Source organism: Octopus sinensis, unplaced genomic scaffold (genome assembly GCF_006345805.1).
Source record: "Octopus sinensis unplaced genomic scaffold, ASM634580v1 Contig16917, whole genome shotgun sequence".
NCBI classification, from domain to species: Eukaryota; Metazoa; Mollusca; class Cephalopoda; order Octopoda; family Octopodidae; genus Octopus; species Octopus sinensis.
This window is the reverse complement of record NW_021834674.1, coordinates 40,001-60,360: the sequence shown is the minus strand read 5'-3', so window position 1 is coordinate 60,360 and position 20,360 is coordinate 40,001. Positions and strand designations below refer to the sequence as shown.

The window sequence follows — 20,360 nt, the reverse complement described above, 5'->3', positions numbered from 1 at the left end:
ACGGGGGAGGAAAAGGAGATGCATTGAGGGGGAGGGAAATAGGAGGAGGAGCAGAGGGTAGAGTAAAAGAAAAAGATGTAGTAGATTAAAAAGAGGAGGATGAGGGTGATGAGAGGAAGAAGAAGAAGAAGAAGAAGAAGAAGAAGAAGTAGAAGAAGAAGAAAAAAAGAAGAAGAAGAAGAATAAGAAGAAGAAGAAGTATAAGAAGAAGAAGCATGAAAAAGAAGAAAGAAATGAAGAAGGAGGTGGAAAAGGAGAAGAAGGAAGAGAATAAAAAGAAAGAAGACAATTAGAAGAAGAAGGAGGAGGAGGAGAAGTAGATGAAGAGGTAGAAAGTAGAATTAAGTAAATAAAAGCAGAAGAAGAAAAAGAAAGATGATGAGGAGGAGGAGGTGGAAGAGAAGAAGAAGAAGAAGAAAAAGAAAAGAAGAAGAAGAAGAAGAAAGAAGAGAAGAAGAAGTAGGAGTAGTAGAAGAAGAAGAAAGAAGAAGAAGGAAAAAAGACGTCGAAGAAAAAGAAGAAAAGAAGAAGAAGAAGGAGGAAGAGGAGACAAAAGGAGGAGGAGTATGAAGGGGAAGTAGAAGTAAAAGAAGAAGTAGAAGAAGGAGGATGTGGAGGAGGAGAAGGAGAATAACAAAAAGAAGATAAGAAGAAGAAAGAGGAGGGAGAGAGAAGTAGATGAAGAAGTACAAAGTAGAAGAAGAAGAAGAAGAAGAAAAATAAAGATGAAAGAGAAGAATAAGAAAAAGAAGAAGGAGGAGTAGAAGAGAAACAAGAAGAGGAAGAAAAAGAAGGAGAAGAGAAATGAGAAGTACAAGAAGAAGAGGAAGAAGAAGAAGAGAGGAAGAGGAAAGAGATTAAGGAGAAGTAGAATCCGAAGAAGAAGTGGTGAAGGGGGAAGGGGAAAAGGAGAAGACAAGGAAGAAGAGGGGGAGAAGCAGTAGAAAAAGGAGGAGTTGGAGGAGGAGGGGAGGAAAAGAAGAAGGATGAGGACGGGGGAGGAAAAGGAGATGCATTGAGGGGGAGGGAAATAGGAGGAGGAGCAGAGGGTAGAGTAAAAGAAAAAGATGTAGTAGATTAAAAAGAGGAGGATGAGGGTGATGAGAGGAAGAAGAAGAGGAAGAAAAAAGAAGAAGAAGAAGGAGGAGTAGAAGAGAAACAAGAAGAAGAAGGAGAAGAAGAAGAAGAAGAAGTAGAAGAAGAAGAAGCATGAAAAAGAAGAAAGAAATGAAGAAGGAGGTGGAAAAGGAGAAGAAGGAAGAGAATAAAAAGAAAGAAGACAAGAAGAAGAAGAAGGAGGAGGAGGAGAAGTAGATGAAGAAGTAGAAAGTAGAATTAAGTAAAGAAAAAGCAGAAGAAGAAAAAGGATGAGGATGAGGGGGGAGTGGGAGAGTAAGAATTACAAGAAGAAGAAAGAGGAAAAGAAGGAGAAGAAGAAGAAGAAGAAGAAGAAGTAGGAGTAGTAGAAGAAGAAGAAGAAGAAGAAGAAGAAGAAGAAGAAAAGAAGAAGAAGAAGAAGAAGAAGAAGAGGAAGAGGAGACAAAAGGAGGAGGAGTATGAAGGGGAAGTAGAAGTAAAAGAAGAAGTAGAAGAAGGAGGATGTGGAGGAGGAGAAGGAGAATAACAAAAAGAAGATAAGAAGAAGAAAGAGGAGGGAGAGAGAAGTAGATGAAGAAGTACAAAGTAGAAGAAGAAGAAGAGAAGAAGAAAAATAAAGATGAAAGAGAAGAATAAGAAAAAGAAGGAGGAAGACGGGGAGGAGAAGTAGAAGGAGAAGAAGAAGAGGAAGAAAAAGAAGGAGAAGAGAAATGAGAAGTACAAGAAGAAGAGGAAGAAGAATAGGTAGAGGAAGAGAAAGAAGAAGAAGGAAAAAAGATGAATAAGAAGAAGAAAGAAGAGGAGGAAAAAGGAGGAGGAGGAAGAGGAGGAGGTTGAAGGAGCAGAAGAAGTAGAAGAAGAAAAAGAAAGATGATGAGGAGGAGGAGGTGGAAGAGAAGAAGAAGAAGGAGGAAAAAGGAGGGAGATGGGGAGGGGTAGGGCGAGAATTACAAGAAGAAAAAGGAGGAGGAGGGGAAGAGAATTACAATAAGAAAGGAAGAATAAGACGGAGAAGGAGAAGAGAAAACATTAGAAGTAGAAAAGAAGGAGGGGTAGGGGGAGGAGGGAACAAGAAAGATAGAAGAAAAGAAGAAGCAGAAGAAGAAGAAGAAGAAGGAGAGGGAGAAGATAAAGAAGAACAAAAAGAAGGACGAGGAGGAGGAGCATGAGGAATGGCGGAGGAAGAAAAGAAGAAGAAGAAGAAGAAGGACGAGGAGGAGGAGCAGGAGGAATGGTGGAGGAAGAAGAAGAAGAAGAAGAAGAAGAAGAAGAAGAATAAGAAAAAGAAGAAGAAGAAGAAGAAGGACGAGGAGGAGGAGCATGAGGAATGGCGGAGGAAGAAGAAGAAGAAGAAGAAGGAGGACGAGGAGGAGGAGCAGGAGGAATGGTGGAGGAAGAAGAAAAGAAGAAGTAGAAGAAGAAGAAGAGGAAGAAGATAAAGAAGAAGAGGAAAAAGAAGGACGAGGAGGAGGAGCATGAGGAATGGCGGAGGCAGAAGAAGAAGAAGAAGAAGATGGACGAGGAGGAGGAGCAGGAGGAATGGTGGAGGAAGAAGAAGAAGAAGAAGAAGAAGAGAATAAGAAGAAGAAGAAGAAGAAAAAGGAGGACGAGGAGGAGGAGCAGGAGGAATTGCGGAAGAAGGAGAAGAAGAAGAAGAAGAAGAAGAAGAAGAAGAATAAGATAAAGAAGAAGAGGAAAAAGAAGGACGAGGAGGAGGAGCATGAGGAATGGCGGAGGCAGAAGAAGAAGAAGAAGAAGATGGACGAGGAGGAGGAGCAGGAGGAATGGTGGAGGAAGAAGAAGAAGAAAAGAAGAAGAAGAAGAAGAAGAAGAAGAAGAAAAAGGAGGACGAGGAGGAGGAGCAGGAGGAATTGCGGAAGAAGGAGAAGAAGAAGAAGAAGAAGAAGAAGGAGAGGAAGAAGAAAAAGAATGACGAGGAGGAAGAGCAGGAGGAATGGTGGAGGAAAGAAGAAGAAGACGAAGAAGAAGAAAAGGAAGAAGAAGAAGAAATGAAGAGGAAATGAAGAGGAGAAGAATATGAAGAGATAGATCGATAAATCTTGGGCGAGAAACATGGCTGAAAAATCAGGGAATATACGGAATCAGAAATCAACATATTCAAATGCACTCATACGCATTCTTATATTCATAGTATCAACGACGGAATGCGGTATGCACACTCACATCACACATATTCCCACTCACCCTTGTGGAAATATGGTGAGAGAGATTATTTATTTCATATCGCTTCATTGTCACAAGAATATTAGAAAACACACGCTTACAAGAAATATATCAGCAGTTTAATTGTATCAGGCCAAATATTCCAGCTTACAAGTACAGTAAGTATTTCAGGTTTACAGATAGAATGTATGTGACTATATTATTCGAATATATATTTTCCGCTTCCACTTCAGTTGCTCTATTACATAAATAACGTGAAGTGAATGACAAAATTCGAAGTTGAATGATAATATCGAAACACGAAGGAGAATATTGAAATAAGAAATGGAGGAGGATGCAAAATATAAAATAAAGGAATAATATAGTCACATTTCACACAGAACTACACTTATATATGAACATACACATATACTTCAGCTAAAAATATTTGATGCAAACATGTAAACTCACAAACGTTACCATTTCTAATACAAATTCATATCAAAATCATTGAAATTTGGGGAACAAAAATGAGTTATTGAGATGCGAATTGAAACAAAGCAACTACAATAAAGGAACATTATATTTTTCCTATTATTTCACTTTCTCTCTCAAATTCTCTCTCTTTCTTTCACATTGTCTCGCTCTCTCATATTCTCTTTGTATCTTCCTAAATCGTATTCATTCTACAAATTTGAATTGATTTTGTTTGGTTCAGTCTGAAATTTTATACGTTTGTGAGCTTATATATCAGCATCAATTATTACTTTCGGAAAATAGTATCAAGAAACTGAACGAACTTACAATTCTTTTAAATTTGAAAGCCCCGTGAATGCACCTTCTTTGATGGTTGAAATGCTGTTCCATGTCAGAGTTCTATAGCAGTAAAGAAAGAGTAAAATAGATTATATGGAAAATATTTGTGATACGATATCAAACACTGTGACTTCAGAATGAAAGGAAGAAAAAGAAGAAAGATAACGAAGAAGAAAAAGAAGAAGAAAGATAACGAAGAAGAAGAAGAAGAAGAAGAAGAAGAAGAAGAAGAAGAAGAAGAAGAAGAAGCAGAAGGAGAAGAAGAAGAAGCAGGAGGAGAAGAATATCTTAACGTGGCAGCCGTTTCATGTTTATTTCCTACTTGACTTGCACAACCTCGAGTATCCGCTTCGCCTCTCTATGTACCAACACACACATCCACACACATACACGCACATGTATGCACATATAAGCACATACACACATATACACTCAGAAATATACACACATATGTATATCTACCTCTGGGTGCGAGTATGTGTGTGAACCTCGTCCCCGTAGTGGTGTCCTTTTATCTGTCGATACAGCTTATTATCGAATCTAAAGGTGTCGTCTTCTAGTTCCCGGCGTGTGTCTTTGGAAATGCGTTTTGAAGCGTTCGTCCATCCGTCCGCTATGTTTTTCTACCCAGTGTTTCATTGCTCCCAGGCCCAAAGTGTGATGTATTTGTACAAAGATTAGTAAAATCTTTTAAGTATAGTACGTTCTGGGACAGTGGGTGGAATGTGTTTGATGAAATCCATATCGTCTCGGGTATAGCTGGGCATTAATGGGCACAACGGTTTGAGGAGTATATCCAAAAGATGGCTCAGTTGTTGTGTTGGGGCTCAAGGTCCAGCAACTGTTGGTCTCAATTTGATGTCCGTAGGTCTTAGTATTTTTATATGCTGATCCTTGCATTTTGGAGCATTCGCAGATCTTGGGTGATCCATAGAAATTACTCTCTTTCATTACAGAGCTGCATAAATAATCTTTCTCTTTATCTGTGAACGAACGTTGGTATTCATTTATCTTAATTTTGGGTGTATTCATTATTACTTTCTCCGCGTGTCTTGGTTCTTCCTTGTAGCAGGATTAGTCTGTTTCCAATATTTTATCTTTATAGTAGTCTTGGTCCGTGACTGCTATCACCCTTCCCCAATCGGTTTCGTTTAGGATGATTAAATTGTCAATTTGCAGTTTGTAAGGCTTTCTTTTCGTCTTCACGAAGGTTCTGTTTGTATTTTCGTATATTTTATTATATAAGATATAAAACAGATTTAAGTCACCACGTAAAGTATGAATGAAAAACACACATGCATGTAAAATATGAGAAAAGAATGGATGTTCAAAATATTTGTGATTTGAATTAGATTTACAAAGCCTTCGTTGCAACATCAGTTTTCAGTGGAAGATATTTTTATCATCTCAGAAGTCAGCTTTATTTATAAATATCTTGTTTCTGTCCAATGAGCATTCTATTTGTTATTACACTTTGCTGTCAAAAGTAATTTATCTTTGCAAAAGTAAACTCCTCTCCTTTGCATAATTGATGCATAAAAGTTCTTCACAAAAATAAATAAACCCCTAAAACTTCAAGACTGAAATAATAGACTAGGAAGGAAAACATAACAGAAATAGAAAGGGATTTATTAATAGAATTGGTGATGGTAGAGTGGGGAAACCCTGATATAATTTTGAGTTATGTGCTACAAAGGAGAACAACCTTACATGGTGATTTAACTGGTTAAGGGTGTTATTTAAAAAAGGGATGTGGCAACATACATTGCCTTAGTTTTTTCGTCTTTTTTTAGCCCGTTACTCCTTACTCTTGCTGTATTAAACCTCAGTTTGTTACCATTATTAGCCATCTATGCTAAATCCTTCATCCCCTAAATAGCATCCCTGTTAATCATTCCTGTAAAGGTTAACCTGCAACAGCTCAAACGGAATATTAATGATATGTGTCTCACAAGTATTGGAGATCTTGCAGGGGTTAAAAAACTTGTATGATCCTTTCTCCAAAATCGGTAAAATAAAAAGTGGACAATATACTGCAAGGTGTCTTATTCGAGGTCCTCATAGTTGCATTTGTTCATTGAACTGTTATGGTTCTTTATTGATCTCTGAAATGAATGACCCAAGGTTGACCTTGGCGGGACTTGAAGTCAGATTGCCGTGTGTCAGAACGCAATGTATTCTGCTAGACGGTCAAAAGATTTGTGCCTATCCTCGCTCAAGTTATGAACGATGAAAATATCTAACTTATTAAATAGAACTTCAACTTTACTATTCAACATCTTGAGTTATACGAGATTTAGGAATTCCATTATTGAAACTTTTCTCTTTATTTTACATTAGGATTTCTCATTTTGTCAAAACGTTCCAAATGTTTTGAGAAATAGATCTGATCGAATGAATTGATCCACTTTAGTATTAGAATATTTGATTAAAACTGAAAGTTTAAGGTGATTAATGCAATGATGCAAGCCAATTAACTGGAAGTAATCACCTGGAAGAGCAATGTGTTGCAACAGAGTATTTGTTATGATTGCATGTATCAAATAATTACTCTTTTTTATTCTATTCCATTTCTTGAGACGTTAAATTTTAATAATTTACTTAAAAATTACGTAAATTTTCAGGTGAACGGGGATACATCAATCAGCCGAAACTTCAATTAAGCTTGCATAATTTTGTAATAAGTTTTATTGTGTTCGTGATAGGGTAAATTTTACTGATGACATTCTATCAAAAATAAATTCCTCATAATTTGTTAAAACAACACTATTTTGATTTCTTCACTTAGGTATTTTAAGAATTTGGCAATTTAAGCGGATCTCGTCATTATCTGCTGTTTAATCCATCTGTATCATTTTTAATTATAAAAATAATAATTTCTTCTATAGGAACAAACCTGAAATTTTGGGAAAGGGACAAGTCCTTTACATTGATCTCAGAGATAAATTGCTAATTATTTTACCGACTCCAAAAGAATGAAAAGCAAAGTCAACCTCGACAGAATTTAAAATCGAAACGTAAAGACGAACGAAATACCGCTCAACATTTTGTCTGGCGTGCACAACGATTCTGATAGCTCGCTGCATATTCTATTATAAAATTAACACAAACAATAATTAACAATTATTCTGTGACACGATCAACTGATATTATATCATATTACTGTAACAATAAGTAACAATTCAACTAATTAATGATATAATATAACTATGTGGAATACACGTTTTCTTAGCACTAAAGTTTTTATACTGTCCGTTCATTGAATATACCGTAAGATTTGATAAGTTCAGACAAATGAAATCAAAGTCAGATACTAGTCATAGCCAATCTCTGTGTATGCGATGTTATATATTATAAATTCAATATGGTAAGTAACAGTTTATTTGACTTCACAGCAGGTAACATATCGATTTGCTTTACTCTAACATAAGATTGTGCTTAAAGCTGTGAGATAAACAGCATAAGCGATTAGCTGAGAACATAATCAATGAGAATTTAAAATATTGGATGTGGAAAATACGTAGAAAGTGTCAAATACTTACAAATATTCAACATTCGTCGGAATTGGTTGTGGAATCGATGGTAAATTGCGATGTACACAATCTATATTTGTTGTAAGTGAATTGCAAGTACATATCTTGCATATATCTGAATCAGCTTGAGTCTCCAAAAACAATATCGTACACAGTATCAACACAAGAGACCGTCTATATGATACTACGTGGTGAAACATATTGCCAGGCGTAGATTTATCTGTAAAAGAAGAAAATAGGAAATGTCAGAGATTTCAATGTTATTAACTTCAAATTGCAGATTCTCTGAAGGAACTAAAATTCACCCCTGTTCCACATGACAAATATATTTTTGTTTTCATGATTGGATATTTAAAGCTAAAAAATTAAATTTCGACAAATTAGTGTGAAGAAATTTATAAAAATATTATAGCTTTAACGCGTAATAATATCAAAGAAAACACCAAACTCACACACACAAACACAAACGCACTCCTACACACATCTGTAACCATACTCGGAGGGGGGTCTAATATATATATATACAAAACTAGCGAACCATGAGTTTCGTAGACCCTAAATACGCAGTGGTTGTAAACCCGGTTGGGTCGTTAAATCCGATGGGACCCCACAAGCAACTGTATTGTATCAAAGGATTTCTCCTGTACCCCAGTTTTAGAAGCGTTCATACAAAGTTTTTCCTTAAATAAACTATCATGATTTCATTTTACTTACTTTTTTTTTACTGAAAACAAGAATAAAGCATGAACGTAAATCTATATATATAAAACTCAACTTGTGTGTCTATCTGTGTATCTGTGTGTGTGTCTGTGTCTTTTACTTCCCGGCACATCTCCTCCAAGCCAACAAATCGTAGAACCACCAAACATAGGTCACTTAAAGTTTAGGCGAATGAAAATTGAACTGCGCTATTTCTGTTCCGAAATTCATCTCGCAAGTGCAAAAATCGATAATGTGTTTGTTTAGGCCTTCTCCCATGCATTGAATAGTGAACTTTACTCAGTCAGCTGTTTGACGTGAACTGTGTTCACCACGCGTGCAAGCATGCGTAAATTGCATGAAAAATAAAAAAGCAAGACGAATCGCCGTAAACATTGTAGAAATTCGGCAAAGAAATGAATATTCGGGATGTAGCCTGGAGGTTTTTCCCTATTAATCGTTTGGACTTTGTGAACTCATACCAATTGTTTTCATACCATTTTTAACGCTTTGAATTAAATGTGACCATTTTGCGTTGAGTCTGCAGTTTGAATCACTAACCAAATTTTAGCAGGTTGGATTTTTGATCATCACGATACATCGCCAGCGACTCCCTGAAACTCTCCTCTGATATCCTCGTTGAGAAATACTGATCTAAAAGAATAATTCAACAATGCAATTTTCTGTATGTTATATGTGTTTGTAAATCCTGGTGTTTTTGTTATGTATTTGTGTGAATAATTTTTTATCATGCCTAATGCACTTACTATGATAGGAATTGTTTCTGTTTTTAGATTCCTCGTTCGAGTTACCTCTATCTCCAGGTCTTTGTATTTTGAAAGTTTCTCCATTTCTTTATTGTTATTATTATTATTTGTGTCGGTTTTGGAGACTAGTTGTTCGGAGCTCTAAGTTTTCTTTAGAATTTGTTGTTACAATGTTGTTTTCAAAATTTTATTGACCACAGAACCCACCTCGCTGTAAGCGGGGCTAGCTGCGGTGGCCAGAATTCGCCCCTTAAAGGCGAATTTTGAGTTTTAAAAACTACAAATTTATATTTTAAAAAGAAAAAGTTCAGTCTGGCTTCCCAAATCGAGGCAAGTAAAGGTTCTTACATCATCCGTTTTGACATTTTGTCACCTCCGCTTGTTAATATTTTTGAGAAACAAAGCAAAGACAGCAGCAGCAGCAGTAGTTGTAGCAACAACAACAACAGCATCACAACCATCAGCACCAACAAAAACATAACAGAAAAATGAAGAGGAGGCAAGGAATCAATCTACTTTGACCCTAAAAAAGAAGACACACCACCAGAAATAGACGGCTGATTCTTGCTGGTAGATGTCCTCTTGGACATATAGGTCAAAACGAGCATCTTACAGATGCGGAAACTTTACTAACAAAACTATTCGGGTCAAGGCCTAAAATTGTGGGTGAAAATGGACAGCCAAAATCTGGACACAATTCCAGATATCATAAATTCACACGGTGGCACCAACCTCCACGTGGCCTTTGAAAGCTGATGGTTTCGGTATCATCTGTGTGGGGACACAAATCATCTAAAATTCTTCTATTGCCCACAACAAATTAGAGAAAGGAGCCTCTCAATTTTGCCAACATCATCAACACCACCACCACAGCAACAATAACAACAATAGCAACAGCACCAACAGAGGCAGGTGACGATCGCGGCTACAAAATCAATTGTAACAGTAGCAGCAACACTAATCACAGCAGCACGGGCAGCAGCAAAAACAACAGCATCAACCCCGGTCCCCGCCACCAAAAAGGCAACAACGTTATGAATAGGACAACGCCAAAAAGCTCTACAAGATTTGCCCCTCCCCTGTTCGGAGCACTCAGACATACCTTGCGCGGATAGGGACGACGAAAGACAAAAATGGCAAGTAGTCGCCTGAACACACAAAAGAAAAAGAAACAGAACCCAAAACACACAGACAATTCAGACATAGACTTTCCCAAATGCATCAATAAAGTAACATTGATATTTTTTCACCGTTGTTGCAATCATCTGAAATGCAACTGTCAAAGCGCGATATTCGAGCAATTTTGCTATTCAACATCAAAAAAGGATGTAAAGCAGCCTAAACTGCTCACGATGTCAACGAAACGTTTGGTGAGGAAATGACCAGTGAGTGGTCAGTTTGAAAATGGCTTAAACGATTTAGCAGTGGAAACCTGAAGATCTTGAGCGTAGTGGACGCCCGTCTGTCATCGTATGACGGTCAACTGAAGATTGTCATTGAGAAAGACCCACGTAAAACCACTCGAGAACTGGCAAAGAACTTCAAGTAAGCCAGAAAATGCCTGAATCCATTTGCATGCGATCGAAAAATCAGAAAAGCTCGACAAATGAGTACCTCACCATTTGAATGAAAATCAGAAAATGTGAACTTATGAAATGTGCTCGTCACTTCTTCGCCGAAACCAGACCGATCCAATTCTTGACCGTATTTGCGATGAAAAGTAGATTCTGTATAATAATAGAAAATGTTTTTCGCAGTGGATGGACCCAAATGAAGCACCGAAAAGCTTCCCTAAACTCGATCTCTTCAAAAAAGAGATTATGGTGATTATTTAGTGATGTGCTGTTGGAATCATCCACTATAACTTATTAAAACCCAGAAAATCCATTACTGCAGAAACATATTACCAAGAAATTGCCAATATGAACGAAAAACTGCTACTCCTCTGTCTCAGACTGGTCAACAGAAGAGGGCCAATCATTCTTCATGACAATACTCGACCACACGTTTCACTAATGACGCGCCAGAGGTTTAGGGAATCTGGCTACGAAGATATTCCCTACTCAGCCTATTCCCAAGACCTTTCTCCCAACGACTACCACTTTTTCAAGTATCTTTATAGTTTCCTCGAGAGAAGGAGTTGAAAAATCAAACCGATGCTGAAAGCGCGTTCAAAGAGTCCATCAACTCCAGAACTCCAGATTTTTATGTTAACGGAATAAACAAACTTTGTAACTCATTGGCAAAAATGTGTTTATATTAATGGTACAGACTTTGATGAATAAAATTTCCGCATTGGTGGAATACATTGTGATGAATTTCATGTTTCAAAACGTTGCTTACTTTTTACTCAGCCTGATATTTATTTCCATGTCAAACGGGAATGAGGGGTGCGGGGTGGAATGGCAGTGTTGTCCCAGAGACGCCTGGATCTCAACACAAAGATTATCTTCCTGGACCCAGAAGGTAAGTTGGTGGTCCTGGACGTCGTGAACAGTAGTAACGGAGGTGTCCTCAGTCTGGTGGCTGTTTATGCCTCGACACGTTCAGGATAGCTGAACATCTTCAGACGTCTGGAGGTTTTCCTTGGAGTGTCTAGACCAGGTGTCTGTAACCTGTGGCACGCGTGTCATGTGTAGCACGCGGAACAATTCACAATGGCATGCACACCACTTGGCAAAAAATAAAAGTAAAATTTTATTTATAACTAACTCTGAGGAAGCGACATCATAATAATTAATTTACATATCTTTTTTACGATCCATCTATTCTAGCCTAAACTATCTGAAGTTAGTTGTATTTGGTAGTATTACATTTCCTTAAAAATATAGTACTACTGAACACAATTTTGATACGAAATTATGAATGTTAGCACAATTAATTTGTCTGTAAGCTGGTGCTGAAAGCATTTCTATGGACTTTATTACTGAAGCCGGGAGCTAGAGGTGCGAACGCTTGTTGTTTCGAACTCGGCTGTATATGTAGCAGTGCAGATCATACTATGTTAAACTTGGTTGACCACTTTACAGCAGCCAGTCTAAATAAAGACACTCTTTAAAATCGGCTGCTACATTGCGGGTCGTCTATAAGTAGACGCTTTTAAAATTATTCTCACATTTTGGGAAGAAAAAGCGGTAACGAGTAGGGTTTTCAAAAGGAAATAAACATGAAAAGTTAAAAATTATAGTTATTTTCTTAGGTTTCAATTTCTCCTTCGGGAGTCAAGTTGTCTGATCTTTTGGGTATATATTTTTTTGTTTATTCATATAATTTATTTTAATCTAATTATTTTATTATTACAAAAATTAATTCATTAAATTAATTTCATTCTTTTTTACTATTTATTTTATTCTAATTATTTTATTTAGTTATTTTTATTTGTAGAACCTAATTTAAGGGTTTATACACCTGTCATATCACTTATCAATATATAGTGCCCCAAATTGAATAACAAAGGACCAAAATTTGACGTTCGTTCATTTCAAGATTTCTGGAGCACTGAGTATGGATTTGTACAACAAAATCGAGTTGTGTGTGCGTTCTGCTGTGAATTTGTCGTATGTCGTACATCAAGTGTACAAAGACACTATCAAACTAGACACCAGACTATGTCTAAAAACGCTGATGATAAAAGGCAAATCATAAAAAGGGCTATTTCTAGTTACAATAAAAGCACTCCTGTTTTTGTTCAAATGCTTGGAACCAACAATGAAGCCAAATAATGTAGTTAGACAATTGCTCAATGTAGAGCTGAGAAAGGTAAACCTTTAACAGTCGGAGAATTTATCAAAAAAGATTTTCTGAGAAGGGCAAAATTTTTGTTCAGTGATTAAGCAAACGCTGAATAAATACTGTCTCGAATTCAAGAAATACCAACTTCTGCATGATCAGTTGAGAGACGTGTAACTGATATAGCTGAAAACATAATTATAACACAGAAAGTTAGATTACAAGATGCTGCTGCATTCAGTGACCCCTATCGATGAAAGTACTCAAGTGAATGACATGGCGCACCTAGCAATTGTTGCAAGATGCTGTGACAATGATCGTATTTACGAAGAATCATGTTGTTTGATTCCTCTTACCAATACATCTACAGGACAGGACATTCTGACTGCATTTCTAAATTATTTCGAAAATCAAGCCATTAATACAAATAAAATATTTTGTATTACTACTGGTGGTGCACGTGCAGTGGGTGGAAAGGAAAAAAGATTTATTAAGCGTCTTGAAAATCACATTTCACGCAGTGTAATGTGTTTTAATTGCATTGTACATCAGGAAAATTTAGTTGCAAAACTTTCGTCACAAAGCTTGAGTTCTGTCGTGGAAACTGTTGTTAAAATAGTTAACTTCATGGTTTCTTGCTCTTCACTGACTCACAGACAATTTAAGTCTCTTCTGCAGGAACTGGACAGCGAATATGCAGACTTCCCACTTCACAGTAAAGTCCTGCAGCGTAGACTCGGTTAAAATTCCTCTCTCCCATTTATTATATATACGTGCATTCGAGAGTAGCACGGAACAGCTAGCCTTTTGCCGCTATTTGGATCCCGTTCTGTCCACTACTCTGATTAGTTGGTATTGGCGCAATTTGTCGCGCCAAACTGCCGCGTATAACCAGTCGGAGTCAGCCTGTTCTCTACCCCGTTTTGGCCTATTTCTCCTTATAAACGCTCCCCCTTTTCTCCTTTCGTCTTTTGGTTCCAGACCTTTTAAGGACTAGCCTCTGACCACAAAGACACAGCCAGTTCCAGAGACTTACCAACTTTGTCCAACAGCATTCCAACAACCTCCATCTTCGTCGCTATCACCATGTCCTTAACGTCTTCAACATCATCTCTCTACGTACACAGCTCTGCAAGCGATGCACCCAGGTTCCAACACTTCACTGTTCGTGAATTACTTCATCATGGGTCAACAACAAATATACAACCAGTATGAATTCCTGTACAAGTTACCCAGGCAGCAGCATCACAGCCACGACATCACGTTCAACATATACCTCTAATTGTCTCCTACATCTATGAACCCATACGCATACATTCTGTTCTCATGACGGCCTGTCTATCGTTCAGTATACATGATGCACACACAGACACATCTGTTAACATATCAATAAATCTTCTTTTAATCATTCTACGCGGTTGTCTCCTTTATCCATCTGGCAAATAGATGGTACTATCAATTTTCTCTTTATTGTAAGGGCTGTGTGATGTGGTACTAAAGAGCCATTCTTGTCAACTCGCATCGCACGGTCCTTACAGTCCGTTGGCTTTGTCGGGGTAATGTTTTGAACAGATTTGTATCATGCTTAGAAGAATATTTCTTGAAAGGAAACAGTTGCCAGAATTGAACAACGAAGACGGTTTATTTAAACTGATGCTTCTAACTGACAGTCACTTGAATGATTAAAATTTGCATTTACAAGAGAGAGGTCAAACAGTACTTGATGTTTTTGAATATTGGAAAGGATTTTGTTAAAATCAGATTTTTTTGGCGTGATAAACTTAGCAATACATAAAAATACTTTCCAAATGTAAAAGCTTATTCAAATCGATTTAATATTTAATAAAAACGAACTTCAAAAATATATTGCAACGTTGAAAGAAGAATTTTCCAAGTGAGATAAATATTTCGAAACAGATGTTCCTATATTTTCATTTCTCATCAAACCCGACTTTGAGGGATTTGAAAACGAACTCATTTAATCTCTCACATTTTGGCTAAAAAACAAATATACAGGATAGTTTTGAAGTGGAAATGATTGAATTAACCACTTCAGAATTATGGGGAAAAAATTTATGGAATTACTAAAATCTCTTGAAAGAAGCAGCTTAGAGAAGTCAGTTGCCATCTTCAATCGCTGGGAGACGTTGCCTGAAAGATTCAATTCTTTGAAGAAAATCGCCTCAGCTCTGCTTTCAGTCCAACATATACAGGATTACCCAAAAACAACAGAACCCATAAAATTTCGGTTTCCGTCTACCAAATCCACTCAAAAAGATTTGGTCATTCCGAGACTATAGTAGAAAACAATTTCCCAAAATGCCATGCAGTGGAAACTGAAAAAGGATCTACGTGCTTGCGAAGTAAGTTTCTTACCACACAGCCGCGCCTATGCATGTGTGTTTATGTATAAGTCTATATATAGGATGAACAGGACAAACAAATATTTAAATAATAGTTCTGACGTGCGTGTAACAACGTTATGGTTGCTTGGAACCAAATGCTCACCGACAAACGACCGCCAGGAACAACGTTATTCTATTAAGTAGCATAGTTATAGAAAGATAGAGAGAGAGGGAAAAATAAATCATATATACGTGTGTGTGTATATATAAATGTTAAATCTTAAAAGAAAAGTAACAAAAATTGATTTGTCTCTTTGCGTTCTGAGTTCTGAATCCAATTAGTCGACTGTCCACCTCCCCCACAAAACACAACCACTGGCATTCTACCTAAGCCAGAAACCACTTTATAGGAGGCAATCTAGGATTTCAGGACAAAGAATTGCTACGCGGGGTCATATGTAATCATGTATGGTTATATAAAGATGCATGAGGATATATATACATAAACAAACACGCACAACTATATGTGTGTGTATGAGTGTGTGTGCATGTGAGTGTGCGTATGTACGTACGTTTGTATATATATATATATATATATTATATATATATATATATATTATATATGAATGTATATGTGAGCGTGTATCTACATGTATGTGAATACATGCACAAGGGTACGAGGCGAAACATTCAAACACACACATATATATAAATATATATAGGTATATAAATACATATATATATATTCATACGCGTTTAGATATATACACACGCATATATAAATGTGTATTCTTTTTCTTTAATTCTGTTACTTGTTGAAGTCATTTGCTACGCCCATGATGGAGCACCATATCAAAAGCCTTTAACCCTAATAAATTGACATCAGGGCTTATTCTTTGTAAGCCAAGTACTTATTTTATTGGCCTCTTTTGCCGAACCGCAATGTTAAGGAGGGGGCGTGAAAACCTGCTGTCAAGATATGAAAGGGTAACAAACATAGTCGCGAAGACAGACACACACATACACAAACAAATAAACTCACACACACTTATGCATCAACATATATATATATATATATATATATATATATATATATATATATATATATATATACATATATATATATATATATATAATATATATATATATAATATATATATATATATATAAAACGAAATTCTTTCGGTTTTTTCGTCAACCAAATCCACTCGTACGGTTTTGGTCAGCCCGAGGCTATAGTAGAAGACACTTTCCAAAATTGCCATGCAGTGAAACTGAACCTGGAACTATCTGCTTGCGAACCATCTATCTTACCACATAGCCACGCCTATGCATGTGCGTTGATGTATAAGTCTTTATACAGGATGAACAAGACAAACAAATATTTAAATAATAATTCTGACGTTCATGTAACAACGTTATGGTTGCTTGGAACCAAATGCTCACCGACATATGATAGTCAGGAACAACATTATTCTATTAAGTTGCATAGTTATAGAAAGATAGAGAGAGAGGGAAAAATAAATCATATATATGTGTGTGTGTATATAAATGATAACTCTTAAAAGAAATGTAATAAAAATTGGTTTACCTTTATAACGCCGACTCCAAATATTACTTCAGTTTCAAATATTATACAGAAATTAAAAGTTTTATCCACTTATCTGAATATTCTATTGCCTCATATAAATTTTCAGCCTCCCGTTCCGGCTGCTATCCGATAAGCATACTGAATGAAATACGCTGTTGTAATAATTCTCAATTTTTTTTTAAACGAGAGTGGCAGTATTTTCCCCTTGAGGTACGTGATTGGCTGAAATTCTTTAATATCCGGAAAATAAATCCATTTTCCAGCTAGTCACCATCCCTACACGTCAAGTGTTGAAATGGTCGCTGTGTAACATGAGATGAAGTATCTAGTGCGCAATACACATCTCGGTCCTGTATTTGAAATCACGACCTTGTACCCCAATCACGACTTCATGTGTACTCGACTTCTTTTATATTACAAAATTTATTTTTCATATGTCCTGGCAACACCCAGACAATTTTCTTATCTACTTGAAGGTTTTTGTAAAACAAACGCCATTGTTTTTATCGATTATTGGGATGGCGATATCTGCTCAAAAACACGACCTCATATCTCGAGTTACTAAAATGCAAACTCGACGAATCCACCTCCTTTCACAGAATATATTTCAGTTGGTTGTAAAGTATGCTTGTTGTTCACTGATGACAAGACTATGATCAGAGGCGTTTCGAACATGATCATCCCATCGAGTTACTTATTTTGCAATGTGCGTTGTGCTCTATCCTTGGTTAAGACGGTAGAGAGTGAGACAATGGAATATCATTGTCTTAATGCTTACGATAGGGCTGATAGGGCAAATGTACAAGTAATGGACATTCATTAGTCCTGAAACCTACATCTACAATAATTATTCTAATGCATCACATGATGTGGATGTTAATTTTCATAGATCTTTCCGATGTATAAGTTCGAACTTTCTATCAAGATGAACCATCCATTTATTAAATGACATCTAGGACTTCCTTAGGGTCCGTCTACGATACTCACTCACCGGTCATTGCTCGTCCCGAGGCTATAGTAGAAGACACTTTCCCATGTTGCCATGCAGCGAAACTAAACCTGGATCTAAGTGCTTGCGGAGCAAGTTTCTTACCACATAGCCACGCCTATGCATGTGTGTTTATGTATAAGTCTATATATAGGATGAACAGGACAAACAAATGTTTAACTAATAGTTTTTACATGCGTGTAACAACGTTATGGTTGCTTGGAACCAAATGGTCACCGAAAAACGACCGCCAGGAACAACGTTATTCTATTAAGTTGCATAGTTATAGAAAGACAGATGGAGAGAGAGGGTAAAATTAATTCTATATATATGTGTGTGTATATATAAATGTTAAATCTTAAAAGAAAAGTAACAAAAATTGATTATCTATTCGCGTTCTGAGTTCCTTTCCTGTCGAACTCCCCTTTGCCGTTCATTTCTCAGAGGTACTGAAGTCCAATTAGTCGACAGTCCACCTCCCCCACAATAACAAAACGACTGGCATTCTACCTAAGCCAGAAACCACTTTATAGGCGGCAATCTAGGATTTCAGGACAAAGATATGCTACACGGTGTCATATGTAATCATGTATGGTTATATAAAGATGCATGAGGATATATATATACACAAACACGCACAACTATATGTGTGTGTATGAGTGTGTGTGTGCACATTAGTGTGTGTATGTACGTACGTTTGTATGTGTGTATATATATATATGTATATATGTATATATGTATGTATATGCGGGCGTGTGTCTACATGCGTGTGCGAATACATGCACATATGTACGAAGCGAAACATTCACACACACACACCACACACACACACACACACACACATATATATAGGTATATAAATACATAAATATATATTCATACGCGCTTAAATATATACACACACATATATAAATGTGTATTCTTTTTCTTTAAATCTTTTACTTGTTGAAGTCATTTGCCTGCGCCCATGCTGGAGCACCATATCAAAAGCCTTGAAGCCCCAAAAATTGACATCAGGGCTTATTCTTTATAAGACAAATACTTATTTTATTGGCCGCTTTTGCCAGAACGCAATGTTAAGGAGGGGGGCCTAAAAAACCTGCTTTCAAGATAAGAATGGGTAATAAACATACACAAACAAACTCACACACACACCCATATACATCAATACATATATATATATATATATATATATATATATATATATACATATATATATATATATATATATATATATATATATATATATATATATATATATATATATATATAATATATATAGGTATATACATACATATATATATATTCATACGCGTTTAGATATATACACACGCATATATAAATGTGTATTCTTTTTCTTTAATTCTGTTACTTGTTGAAGTCATTTGCTACGCCCATGATGGAGCACCATATCAAAAGCCTTTAACCCTAATAAATTGACATCAGGGCTTATTCTTTGTAAGCCAAGTACTTATTTTATTGGCCTCTTTTGCCGAACCGCAATGTTAAGGAGGGGGCGTGAAAACCTGCTGTCAAGATATGAAAGGGTAACAAACATAGTCGCGAAGACAGACACACACATACACAAACAAATAAACTCACACACACTTATGCATCAACATATATATATATATATATATATATATATATATATATATATATATATACATATATATATATATTATATATATATATATATATATATATAATATATATATATATATAAAACGAAATTCTTTCGGTTTTTTCGTCAACCAAATCCACTCGTACGGTTTTGGTCAGCCCGAGGCTATAGTAGAAGACACTTTCCAAAATTGCCATGCAGTGAAACTGAACCTGGAACTATCTGCTTGCGAACCATCTATCTTACCACATAGCCACGCCTATGCATGTGCGTTGATGTATAAGTCTTTATACAGGATGAACAAGACAAACAAATATTTAAATAATAATTCTGACGTTCATGTAACAACGTTATGGTTGCTTGGAACCAAATGCTCACCGACATATGATAGTCAGGAACAACATTATTCTATTAAGTTGCATAGTTATAGAAAGATAGAGAGAGAGGGAAAAATAAATCATATATATGTGTGTGTGTATATAAATGATAACTCTTAAAAGAAATGTAATAAAAATTGGTTTACCTTATAACGCCGACTCCAAATATTACTTCAGTTTCAAATATTATACAGAAATTAAAAGTTTTATCCACTTATCTGAATATTCTATTGCCTCATATAAATTTTCAGCCTCCCGTTCCGGCTGCTATCCGATAAGCATACTGAATGAAATACGCTGTTGTAATAATTCTCAATTTTTTTTTAAACGAGAGTGGCAGTATTTTCCCCTTGAGGTACGTGATTGGCTGAAATTCTTTAATATCCGGAAAATAAATCCATTTTCCAGCTAGTCACCATCCCTACACGTCAAGTGTTGAAATGGTCGCTGTGTAACATGAGATGAAGTATCTAGTGCGCAATACACATCTCGGTCCTGTATTTGAAATCACGACCTTGTACCCCAATCACGACTTCATGTGTACTCGACTTCTTTTATATTACAAAATTTATTTTTCATATGTCCTGGCAACACCCAGAGAATTTTCTTATCTACTTGAAGGTTTTTGTA

The 20,360-nt window shown here is 36.3% G+C and overlaps 1 protein-coding gene across 8 annotated transcripts in view; it reads right to left on the bottom strand.

The window, feature by feature from the left end:
- Positions 1-20,360, bottom strand: part of LOC115230957 (leucine-rich repeat-containing protein 4C) — a 49,637-nt gene that overhangs the window by 11,255 nt on the left and 18,022 nt on the right. For 6 of the 8 annotated variants that reach the window (XR_004997603.1, XM_036499881.1, XM_029801061.2 and 3 more), the window contains exons 2-3: positions 7,620-7,830; positions 4,066-4,137 (exon numbers count right to left, since the gene is read on the bottom strand). Coding sequence is in view for 7 of the 8 variants with exons in the window: in XM_036499881.1 (XP_036355774.1) it covers positions 4,066-4,137; positions 7,620-7,810 (263 nt within the window). In the remaining variant the exon portion in view is untranslated. Of the gene's footprint in view, positions 1-4,065; positions 4,138-7,619; positions 7,831-16,741; positions 16,839-20,360 lie in introns of those variants that run through there. The other 2 variants (XM_029801063.2, XM_036499882.1) reach the window with 2 other exon arrangements.